The sequence below is a fragment of the Zootoca vivipara genome, chromosome 10, assembly GCF_963506605.1.
Source record: "Zootoca vivipara chromosome 10, rZooViv1.1, whole genome shotgun sequence".
Lineage (NCBI taxonomy): Eukaryota > Metazoa > Chordata > Lepidosauria > Squamata > Lacertidae > Zootoca > Zootoca vivipara.
In genome coordinates this window covers 5,119,439-5,132,635 of record NC_083285.1, presented here as the reverse complement: position 1 = coordinate 5,132,635, position 13,197 = coordinate 5,119,439, and the positions used below count along the sequence as shown (strand labels likewise).

Genomic DNA, 13,197 nt, shown 5'->3' with positions numbered 1-13,197 from the left:
ATCCAAATTTGAATTTGGCGCAACATATACGCCATAGCTGCCAAGTTTTCCCTTTTCTCGCGAGGAAGCCTATTCAGCATAAGGGAAAATCCCTTAAAAAAGGGGATAACTTAGCAGCTATGATATACGCAAATCTGGGCATAATTTGTGGGTGGCATTAGCATTGGCAAACCTGTCAATTCAAACACTTCTGAAGTCATTGCAAGAAGAACATTATGTAAGGGGTTCTGGAAGCTTTCCGCAAGAAAGACCTCTGCTTACGTAGAGATATATTCAGTTCTTTAGGTTTATGACTTTTCCTCCAACAGAGGAATTTGGGTATTCCCACCCTCCTTCTCTGTTCTCGCAGCTTCCACCCCCTACGCTCCAGTGCAGAGGGAATAGGCAGCCCCTCCCCTTCAGTCCCGGAACTGCTCAAGAGGTGTTGAGTCTCCCTGCGAGACCCCCTCTGCCTCAGAGTGTTCTTCCGTTAACTCCTTGTCTCCTGCTTCTCTCCCTTCCCGCCTGTCACTGACTAGAGGCTCCTCTTCACCTTGCTCCAATCCTTCCCTCCTTTCCAGACCTCTCCCTGGCAGTCCTGTGACATATTAGTAGATATGGCTAGTTTTTAAATTTTAGATATCATAAACATCTTATTGATGTAACCATCTTGCACCTTAATGGTCAAGGGAGATGACAAGGGCGAATGACAAACACTGGGAAAATAGTGAAACACGTGACTTACATGAGAACCTCACTTTTCTTGGCTGGTTATATAAGCAGAACATTTATAATCATTGGTTTACACAAAAAATAAAGTTTCAATTCTGTCTGTGCTACCCATGTTCACAGCAAATTACATATTACTCCGGTGGCTATAAGACTATTGATAGAATCACATATTTTGCTTATGTTGTTTCCCCCTAGGGCCTTACTGACAGACAGCCACCCTTAGAATGCTTTTATCTACAGAGCACAAGGTGGTAAGGTGAGGGGAAGGGACAGAGTTTTGTACCTTTTTGTCTAATGGGTAGGCATTTTCGTTCGCACTTCATTAGAATGAAGAAGGTGCATAAGATGCTTGTGGTTGCTCTCCATATCAAATTTAATTACCTCTAGCAAATGTAAATAGTAACTGCATAGAGCAGGCCCCCCCAAACTTTGGCCCTCCAGATGTTTTGGACTACAATTCCCATCATCCCTGACCATTAGTCCTGTTAGCTGGAGATCATGGGAGTTGTAGGCCAAAACATCTGGAGGGCCGCAGTTTGGAGATGCCTGGCATGAAGCAAGGGTGGTGGTGGTAACCCATTGGCTGAACTTGACCAAAGAAGTTGCAGGATGTGGCCCTTCAGTCCTTTCACTACCTGACTCATTGTAGGTATCAAAACTGTGTTTGGGGGAAACTGCTTCAATCTATAAAGCACAGTAAGTGTAATGTGTAATGAGTCCCTCACCATTAACTTATTCACAAATGGGGAAGACAGGTGATTGGGTAAGATTGAGGTAAAGGTAAAGGGACCCCTGACCATTAGGTCCAGTCGTGACCGATTCTGGGGTTGCGGCGCTCATCTTGCGTTATTGGCCGAGAGAGCCGGTGTACAGCTTCCAGGTCATGTGGCCAGCATGACAAAGCCGCCTCTGGCGAACCAGAGCAGCACATAGAAACGCCGTTTACCTTCCCGTTGTAGCGGTTCCTATTTATCTACTTGCATTTTGACGTGCTTTCGAACTGCTAGGTTGGCAGGAGCTGGGACCGAGCAACGGAGCTCACCCCATCGTGGGGATTCGAACCGCCGACCTTCTGATCGTCAAGCCCTAGGCTCTGTGGTTTAACCCACAGCACCACCTGTGCTGAGAAGTCCTCAAATAATTGAGTGTAAGAGTGTGTAGCTTTAAGAAAGCAGCAGCTCAAGGAATGTGCTGCCAGCAGTTGCTGTGGATACACGGCCCATTTGGAACTGCCAAATCATATGAACGTCATTCCCAGTTAAGCAATGCAGCGTATACACCCAAGACAACTGAACAGTGACCACTGCAGGCCCAAATTGATGGTCATGCACAAATCCTCTACATTTCGAGTGGCTACGGCCCTCGTAGGCTTCACTACAATGCTTTTGCAATACTGCATGGAATGCTTTCATGCGCCAACTATTTTCTTTGCACATGATTATTTTATTTGTGTCCACTGCCACCATTCAAGGGTTTTACCTTAGCCATCCAAATTGTATCATAAAACATAAAAAATATTAACACATAGGGATGCCTGAAATGCTTTTTTTTTTTGCTTATATATGATATACCCTTAAAATAAATTAGCAGAGGCCATGCCATCTGGAGTAAAGCCCAGAAACTTCAACACCATTACTGATGAACCTATCAAAACAGCATTCACTCATAGCTGACTGAAAAGTATATGAAGCATTAAATACAGATTTCAACTTTGGCCTCAATACACACTTAAATAAATATATAGGACAAGCTGTATGAATCTACTGTATTACACCATTATAACTGTTCACACACAATGCATAAGAGAAGCATGTTTAACATGACCTGTGGTTAAAATCAAGGGATGCAATTATTTAAGCAGTTGCTATTGTCTAAGTATAGTCTTGAACATGGGAGCCTATGTTACACTCACATTGTCCTCGCCCGCTCTACAAAACCCTGCATTTCCCTTCATTTCAGGTAAAATTTATCACCAGCATTCTTATCAGCAGTATCTATAAAACTGAACCTTCATTTTAGAAGTCCAAGACTGTGAGAATGTTTTGCCCCAAAATACTTTAAAAGGTTTGGAAGAAAGCCCTGTGATTCTCTAGAGCATTTGCTTCTGGTTTACAGCTTGTGATAAACTGAGGAGCAAGAAAAGGTTTAACACCATTTCTAACAACATGCACTCTTACTTAGAAATCTTGCCATTGCCATTCACGTCACTATCGCAGTAATTGAAATCTGTTATGATTGATGCTCCAGGTTTTGGCAGCCTTACTTATCAGTATAAACAACTTCTTGGTCACCCTTTTAAGTCTATCCTAGTAGCTTCTAGCACAGCTTCTTGTGAATTGTCCCATTCTGCTTTTACCACAGTACTTTCCAGCTCAGTTCACAAGCCATCTATGGTGGGGACTAGTTTTGAAATTAATGCACTTTCCTCTCCACAGTCTCTCTCATTGACGGACAAATCAGCTCCTGTTTCGTTAGGGTTTTCACACAGCTGTACAAAAATCACACACCTCCCTGTGCCGTTTGACATCAGAATAATGTAGATTTATTATATTCTGTGCAGCCAAAGATGGAGAAGCTCTATACCAGGCTTCCCAGATTACGAGTCTACCGCTCCTAACCACTACGCCACACTGGCTCTTATGCAATCTTATGCAGCACTAGAGCTTACTTCTAAATAGACACATATTGAATTGCACTATTGGTGAACAAAGAAAGGCTAGGTATGACCATGTTCTCTTACAATGGCAATGGTGCCCATCTGAGTTCCAGTGAGTTCTGGCTGGAAAAAGCCCTGGTTATGACACACCTGAAACATGTAATATATTATATCCCCATCTGGAGACTACATAATAGTTTTGAACTAACACTCTGTGTGTGTTCTCTTCCTATTTTTGGGAGTGTTTTTAGGAGAACACGCAAAGGGTTAAACTGTGGGTGTGGTAGGGACATGGACACAAGCCCCACCCCCACCCACTCAGTACCTGATCCTCCCTCATTTAGAAGGTCTGGGGGGAGCTACGATCCTTCTCTTGAATGCAAGTAGCGTCCCTGGTTGTGCAGAGGCATTTATTTACATCCATATGAACATGTGTAAAAGCTCAACACGAGCAGGGCCTATGTCTCCTACATGGGAGATCACCCGTGCAGACAAAATATCTGAAAAGGGCTTTTTTGTACAAAAGTTAAAGAGAATGAGGGTAGCTCCTGCTCCTTAGTACTGACTTCCACCCACTGCCAAGTGAACTATGGACATGGCCTCTGCTGAAAGTTACATATCTGTAGCTTGTGACACACGTCAGGAAACCAATAGCTAATCAGGAATACAGTGGCTAGGCCTCAGTATGTAGCCCAGGAGCAGACTAGAGACAAGAATTTCCATCTCAGGTTTATTCCCAGCACATAAAACCATAGAATCATAGAGTTGGAAGGGACCCAAGGGTCATCTAGTCCAACCCACTGCACTGCAGGAATCTCAGCTAAAGCATCCATGACAGATGGCCATCCAACCTCTGCTTAAAAACCTCAAAGGAATAAGATCCACCATCTCTCGTGGGAGTCTGTTCCACTACTGAACAGCTCTTACTGTCAGAATGTTTTTTTCCAGTGCCTTCTCTGAGACAGCCAGCTTACAAACCTCCAACAAACAACAACATTACTCATTCAGACAACTTTTTATGATCATACACAAGACCCAGGTAACACACTTCCAGGTCTGATATTTCACTTCCTGCTTTAAAACAAACAACCCTTGAAATATAAAAGGGTCTTGTTTAATACTTTGTGGTGAACATAAAAGAGTTAAATTCACTAAAGAAAATGATATTGCTGCTTTCAAAATGGATGCATCCCATTACTGCATCCCATCATATATTGCCCTCTAATATAAAACCACAACCCTGATAGAGAACCCATCGCTGGTTCAAAAGAGCCAGCCTTGATTTTTATTTTTTAAGCACTATACAATTACAAGATGCATTTAATTTGGCCGTCTCTTATTCTCTTACACCTTTCTCTCTGCAAGCAAAAGTTTCTTCACACTTCTGGCATTTTTTTCAGAGTTACATTAACATTTTTCTTTGAAAATCACTTGAGATTATGTAAAAAACAACAACAACACAGTTCCTGGTGCAACTGCACGAAGTATCATTCCACATACATAATTTCAACATTTCCCAAATTGCATTCTTCTTGCCAACATTTAAAAACTTGTAGATCTTACTCTGGCTCTCAAATGATATCACTAATGATATTCTATGCATTCAAAAATTACAGTTATTAAGAGCCTCCGTCAGCAATCCATACGAGGATCATATTTAGTTGTTTATATAGCATAAAGCTACTTGCTCCAGGCAATACTCTCTTTACTGCAGCTACAAAATGAAACAGAATTTTCAACACCAGCAAAGGCCTGCAAATTACTCATTCATGATACTCTCCTTGCAAAAATTCAATAATCATCAGCCTGGATGGGTGCTAAATTTTTCAGAATATCCCATCTGCAACCTAGTGTTGCTGTTACCACTGCATTCATAAGGATCAGTAGTTTCATATGTCAAAACAAAACGTGGACTTACATGGCACCGTTCGGAGGTAGAGATTGTCTCTGATGATCTGCTGGAGCTCGTGATCCACTGAACCCTTCTGGAACCGTAAATTGAGGTAGCGACGGAGATCCTTATCAACAATGCCTCCTGGTAGAGTTAGCAAAACACATATGGATTAGTAATAAAATATGAAGTGTGATCAATTAGACTACCTCCTTTACAATTAAATATTCGGCTTTACCTATAACTGAATCGAACTATTTCCTTTTCCTTTATTGGCATCCTAAATTACACATAACCATGATCCCAAAGAAGAAGACTGGGACCTGTATTCAAATGTATGTGCACATGTAAGCCTTGTTGGGCAACTAGAAATGGTCAGCTGCTTGATAGGGAAGTGTGAGCCAGGGAGACTACATACCCATCAGCATTTGCGAAACAGCTGATTGGTGTTATTCTAATTCTCTAGCTGGGCTATGTATGAGCAACTTAATTATGCAGTAATCATTAGCACATGGATATCCTCATCTAAATACAGATACTGAATTGGAACTGCGCACACAAACACATAGCTGCCAAGTTATCCCTTATTTTAAGGGATTTTCCCTTATGCTGAATAGGCTTCCTCGCGAGAAAAGGGAAAACTTGGCAGATATGCACAAACAGGATTGGAATGCAGGTTTCCTTTGCTGATATTGCCCAACTGGATCAAGGTTTTTCAGGTTTGAAGTCTGGATTATTATTCACAAATAGGATGATACCTGGGGTGTCATTACCTGGGCCCCAAGTGAATGACATGACTTAGAACCAAACGTAGAGACCCACTGGATCAGCAAAGCAAGCAGGCATTTCTGCTCATACATCGCTTTCAAACAGTGATTACAGCACTAATATTTCTGCTCTAAGTCTGTTTCTAAGAAGCATTTCTGCTTAACAATATCATGCAGTCCACAATCAGTACCTAGCAGGACAGCAAGAAGAGCCTTTGCTTGCTTATGAGTACACAGGGAAGCTGATAAGTTCCTTCAGGCTAGCTGGAAGGTGAACTACACAGGTGCAACTGCAAGGCTAGTTATGCCTAGCATGGCCTGAACTTGAGATAAGGGCCAGTGAACAACTGTCCTAAAGTAAAGTAGAAGAACCTGACTCAAGCATGCTTTGTCCATGCGCTTTTTGGACATAAGCAACTATATATTTCAAAATATATTTTCTCTATGTCCAAAGCAAGCCAAAAGTGAAGAAATGTTCTTTCATTTACAGTATGTCACCAGCGTGTAACCCTTTCGTTCCCAAATCCACAAAGGCATGTTTTGATTTGATTGATTACATTTATCTGCTGTTCATTCAAATGAATTCACAGATATGATTAACAAATCAATACAGCAATTATAAATCTATGAAACAATATTAACAACATTAACAAAATAGCAGCCAAAAATAAACTAAGTACTGTTAAACAAAAATTAAACATATCTTTTGACCTTGGAGAAACTGGGTATTGTATATGTTTGCCACATTATGTACATTCCATTTGTATATGAATCTCCACAAGTATCCAGGCTAGGCCATTCCCCCAACCCCAGTCTATTTCTAACTTTAAACTTTCTGGTGTGTTCTATGATTGCTAATTTATTACATGCTTCCAGTGATATTTGCTCTGGGGAAAGACTACGGTAAAAAAAGGTTCTGGTAATTATTCCTCTCCTCTCCTTGCCACCACTCAGAATATGCGCACAGAATATGCACTTGTTTCCTGACCACTGAAAAGGACATGAGTAAGCATGCCATGTGCCACACTGGCACCAAGTTTAAAATCCTGTTTTCCTAATAGTTGCATCACAAAGAGAATTTTAGCAGGCGTGGCTTGAAAGAAAATCTGCACCTGTTGAAATTTTCTCTTCTATGCAATTATCAAAGCTCTGTGAGTCCCATCTATAGTAAGCCAGTGTGATGTAGTGGTTAAGAGCGGTAGACTCGTAATCTGGTGAACCGGGTTCGCTTCCCTGCTCCTCCACATGCAGCTGCTGGATGACCTTGGGCTAGTCACACTTCTCTGAAGTCTCTCAGCCCCATTCACGTCACAGAGTGTTTGTTGTGGGCCAGGAAGGGAAAGGAGATTGTTAGCTGCTTTGGGACTCCTTAGGGTAGTGATAAAGTGGGATATCAAATCCAAATCCATCTTCTTTTCACTTGGCCACTGGAACAGCCAGTTCCATTTGCATTATATATATTGTCTGCTCACTTCAATTAAGGTCCCTAGATATTTCCACATGTGTTTTTAACACACTCTTGCCCTGCACTGTGACTTGTCTGAACATTTCATAAATGTTGGTCTAAAGTTAACCTTTTGGGAATGTTCACATGATGTTCTCTTCATCCAAGTTGGAGCCTGCCATTTCCCTCTGCTAAATTCAGATTTTCCCAACCCCCAGATAATACAATAATGGAAGAAAAACCAATATAATCCAAATTTGGTCAAACTAAAAACTGCACTGCTTGAAAATTTTAAATATGGGGTCAATTATAAAAGTATTTTATAATACTTTATAATATTTCTTGTATATTCTAGTTTAGTCCATTTCTGCAAAGCTTGTAATAAGACACACTTTATTGAGGCACACATACACGCAAATGGATTTTAAACAGTTTGTAACTCATCAAAAGATCCAAGACCAGAGAGAATCATTCATATTTCTGAGAAAATGGCAAGAGATAAACACAACAAGGCTTATAATTTTCTTTAGCCCAGAGTATTATAAAAGTAGGGGTTTTTTGTAACTCACAGATGTTCCAGATGGGGGATTATTGCTGAGTTTTATTTCGCAGTTCAAGGCTGGTAATAAAACAAACATTGCTCTTTCTATTGCTATTCTCACAGCAGATATATTACTTAGCCTTAAAACATTTTTATTATATGCCCTTATAAAATATATTTGGGATGGCTTGTGAACTTCTACTTACTCATATTTTATCATAGCTGCTCTGTGAACATAACGTGGTATGGTATGCCTTTTCTCTCCCCCCCCTTTACTTTGAGAATATAATTGATTGCATCTCAACCATGAACAATTTGCCCTAGAGCTCTGATATATTGAGATTTGAAGTGAAACAATTCCATTTTCACTGGGATTCTAAAAATACTTTGCTTATGATTCAGCAACGTGTGCCATGTGCCTTAGAAAACATGGTTTTATTAAACATTACGTATATGTTATGTATAACTATAATGATCATATGAAAAATGTAACTTCTTGTGCATGGCTGCAAGTGTCAATAGCAAGGTGAAACATTTATTCCATATTATCTGTGAACCGAAGCAAAATCTGTCACAAAATAAGACTATCTAGGCCTATAAATGTACAGCTCTCAAGGTACCTTTTACCATATGTGGTGGTCTTGCAATAAGGTTGAAGCTGGGAAATGATATATAATGAATTGAAAAAGATAATTTAAGATAAAATTTGTTTAAAAGAACCCGGAGACTTTTCTTCTGGGGATTGTGGGATCAGAGCTACCTAAACAATATACAGTGGTACCTCTACTTACAAATAACTCTACTTACGAATTTTTCTACTTACAAATGGAGCTCCGTCCGCCATCTTGGATGCGCTTTAGATAGGATTTTTTCTACTTACGAATTTTTAGATAGGGTTGCTTCGACTTACGAATTTTTTCTCCCAATGCATTCCTATGGGATTCGACTTAAATTTTTTCGACTTACAAATGTGTGTTCGGAATGCATTAAATTTGTAAGTAGAGGTACCACTGTAGAAACTTATTTATGTATGCAACTACAGCCACAATAATATTTGCCCAGAAAATGGAAAAAAGAAGAATACCAGAGAAGAAAGGCTACAGAAACTAATGGAATATGCAGAAATGGCAAAACTTACGGGAAGAATAAGAAATCAAGACAACAAACTTTTTATTAAGGAATGAAAATGGTTTATTGAATATTTACAACAAATTGTAAACAGATCAAGACATTAGCAGGACTACTGTAAAAACGTGCAACAGATTATTAAAAGAATAATTGACTTGTATTCCTCAGTTGTCTTTTGAACACCCATCATGTGGCTATTCATCAGTGGCTGCTCCCAGACTTTGGAACTCCCTCCGTAGAGAAGTTAGAATGGCTCCCTCTTTGTTTCCTTCCACTGGCAGCCAAATACTTTCTTGTTCCAACAGGCTTTGGGAAACTGGCTGCTTTTAATGAAAGAGCTGGTTCCATGCCAATTTTATTGCGAGTGTGTGTGTGTGTGTGTGTGTGTATACAGCAGGCTTGTGATGAGGTTTGTCTTGAAAATGATGGCTCTGCTGTACAGGTTATAAAGGAATGCCATATAATATAAAAAGTCTGGAGGTTCCAGTCCTTGTCAAAATCTCAAATTAAGTGTGTTTGTCACCAATATAGCTCTATTCCATAGTGAGCAGTTACCAAGCATCCAGGGTAAGATTTGGGGCAGTTTTCCATTGAGTTGCAATTACTATTCATGCAGCCAAGATCATATATAACACCAACCCTTTGGACAATATATTTTTAATGGCATTATCAAAAATATTCAGTAACATTAATTTTGGGTAATAAACTATAGTTTCTTTAGTAATATTTATCAGAGGGGAGGATTTCTGTGCAGTAAACTGCAAGGTGAGGTGGGTTGGGCCAACTGTGAGGGAATGAGGAGGAGGTTGGGAGTTCATTGAGTGGATGATGGGTTTAGGCAAGGTGTAAAAAGGTTGGCCAGGTGTAAAGGGAGAGTGGTGGGCAGCGGGGGGGGGGCTGGTAGGTGGGTGGCAGGCAGGTAGAGTTGGCATGCAATGTGAGTGGAGGCAGCAGCTCCTAGTTAGCATGTATGTAAGAAATGGGTAAACTTGCCCACATTTACTATGTGTGTGAAATCCTGTTCATGCCAACTCAGTAGTAAGTCATGTTGAATTCAATGAGACTTACTCCCATGTAAGTAGGTATAGGATTGCATCATTTATTCATATGGAAGGGAGCATTTGTAAAATATATTGTGAAGTATGATATTGTAGTAATCACAGTCAACTCCCCACTCTTAAGATGACAATGCCTAAACATCATTAACAGAATAACTTTACTTTAAAGTGAATCAACAAGTAGAGCCAGAATACACAGATCTGGAATATTTTCTTTTAAAAAGGAGTTAGTTGCTATATGGTTTCAACGGCCCTACAAAAATCACAATAAAACAGCCTAACAATAAGACAGATGGCCTTTTTACTTTTTCAGAAAGCCCACTGAAACCATTTTTGGCACCATGAATCTTATTAGCCTAGAATGAACATGGTGCAGTCAAAATACAATTAAATAAGCACTAATATTTTACAATGTTGAGTCATGCATCAATGTAAAAATGAAAAATATAGTAGATTTTTAAACAGCTCTCTATTGTAATATTTTCTGTTGTAATATTCCCACTACTACTTATGCAGTCACATGATAAACTTTATGGAATAAAATATTAGGCAGTGTTTTATCCAGTAGAATAGGGTGCCTTTACAGTGGAGCACAGAAATGTACACATTCATAACAAAAAGAGATAGCCAGAATTTGCATTTCAGATACTAACTGACCCCCAAAAAGCAATATTATATAATGTTGTAAGGGTATACTTTAACCCTGGTCATCATAAAAACACAGCAAGGCAAAGACAAATTGTATTAACTTAATCTTGTGAAGTTCAGCAGTTTTGAACCAGCTGTTCTGTGTTTTTATAAGACATTCTGGTTGTGTTAGACTCCTAGTGTTCCTCTAATTAGCCCTGTTGGCAAATGCAAATGACTAAAACCAAAGTACTTAAAATTAGCCTGTTCTTAGAAATAAATGCCGTTGGTCCCATGGCCTTACAAGGGCAGAGGGAAGATGCCCCGGAAGAGTCAAACTAATGGAATGAAGCCAACTGCTGTTCTTTGCTTCTAGGGAAAACACTGCTACAGCATTTGCAGATGAGAAATAGAGGAACAAACAAGATCACGGAGAGCATCTGGACCATCGATTTGGCCTACCTGATGCATCATTTTGGGTCGTTCTACAGCAGGCATCCCCAAACTTTGGCCCTCCAGATGTTTTGGACTACAATTCCCATCTTCCCCGACCACTGGCCCTGTTAGCTAGGGATCATGGGAGTTGTAGGCCAACACATCTGGAGGGCCAAGGTTTGGGGATGCCTGTTCTACAGGAAACACTTTCTTTTGCAAGTGTTGACAATGGCATTTGCAATGGCATTCCATTTTATCCTCAGCATAACAACCATGAAAGGCAAGGTTAGGCTGAGAGTGTGCCTAATTCCATGAGCTTTATGGAGAGGCAGTGCAAATACAGATCAAGGAAGAATGAACTTACCCGGAAGGGTGGAGCTGCAGCAATAGTCTCCCACTAGTGGAGTTGGTGCTGCTGACTGGGAGGGAGAGGGGTGAGGTCAGGGCTGTGTGGACTTGCCAGCAGGAACCATGGATTGGCTTTGCCAATGAGTCCTCCTTCTCAGCAAATAACAGTGACTCCACTGCCAAGAGGTTATGGTTGCAACCAGGGCCAGCGCACCCAGCAGGCAAGGTGAGGCAACTGCCTAGGGCGGCAGATCTGGCCTCCAAGGAATGTATCGCCTGCTGCTGCTATGTCTACAGCAGCTTCTTGGCATACAGTATGGGAGGTGCTGCTGGTCTCCCACCCTTCCTGGTGTAGATTTTATTCCACCCTTGTTCCCAATACAGATCTTTATCCTCACCCCCTTGTTCCTGATGTGAATCCTTTCTGCCATGGTGGGAATGTGTGTGTGCCATTTTGTGGTTTGCCACAGGTGTCTTGGGCTGGTTCTGGCTGCGGTTCTGAGACATCATGTGAGCTGATCCTGATTCAAGGTCTTCCCAATCCAATTCTAGACCACTAATCACTACTCTATGCTGGCTCTCCATTCTCTATCCATAGAAACCCAGCAGGAGAAAACAGAAATGATCTGGGATTCAGTTCTCCCCTTAGGACATATGGCACCACACTCTACTTGTCTAAAAATTAATGCACAGTAGAGATCATAAATATTCTTAAGCATTTCATTAAGCATTTATGCCATTTTCAACAGTTGTTGCTACTTAATTTAAATAGCACACTATAGTGAGAAACATCAAGGGGCAATAAAAAATATTGGGAGGCTGTTGAATTAATAGTAACACGTTTTCTTTTCTATCTCTGTGCATTAAAAACCATATCCTGTAACATATGGTACAGTGATAATATTGTCAATAAATGAGTTTTCCATCAAAGATTTGAGCAAAGCCTTCCCCAAACTTTCAGAGCAGAAATTTGAGTGATGTTTCCAATTGACAAAGGAAAAATGACTCGGTCTGCTCCTTTGCCTTTTATTGCATTTGCAGATATCAATAACTATTGCTCTTACAACAATCTGCTGTAGAACCTGTTGATAACCCCAAACAAGAATGAAACAGCCATCAATACTGACCCCAAAGACTCTGAGAAACATGTTTACAAAGCAAACAACATTTCAAGCTAGCATTTATGATTGCACCATGATTTGACCTTCAAAATTCATGGCTGTTTTCATCTGAGCTTTGCACAACCTATATGTATAAAGCTAGATAATCCAATTGTATATGTGGGAAAAACAAATGTCAGCTACAAAATAAACAACCAGGGTTATTATCTTAAAAGATGTAGTTGGGACAATTATAGCTGTTCTGGAAGGGGAAAAATTATATATACAGAAAGCTGTTAGAAATTTTGTTTAGGCATGGATTAAAGACACCTATGTTGAAATTGCTGGAGTGAAAGCCAGGTGGTTTAAACATTCAATTAACAAGGTATAATTGTATATTGGACATAGGTGAAAGAGAAAGCAAAGGCTGGCACCTGAGCTGTAGAACTGGCCAATGCGGTTTTAACAGACCTACTTAGATTGTCTCCTTT

At 40.3% G+C, this 13,197-nt stretch overlaps 1 protein-coding gene across 16 annotated transcripts in view; it reads right to left on the bottom strand.

The window, feature by feature from the left end:
• The window catches only part of MAGI2 (membrane associated guanylate kinase, WW and PDZ domain containing 2), a 587,732-nt gene that overhangs the window by 449,518 nt on the left and 125,017 nt on the right, over window positions 1-13,197 (bottom strand). For all 16 annotated transcript variants that reach the window (XM_060279499.1, XM_060279498.1, XM_060279503.1 and 13 more), the window contains one exon: window positions 5,286-5,402. In XM_060279499.1, coding sequence (XP_060135482.1) covers window positions 5,286-5,402 — 117 coding nt within the window. The remainder of the gene's footprint in view (window positions 1-5,285; window positions 5,403-13,197) is intronic.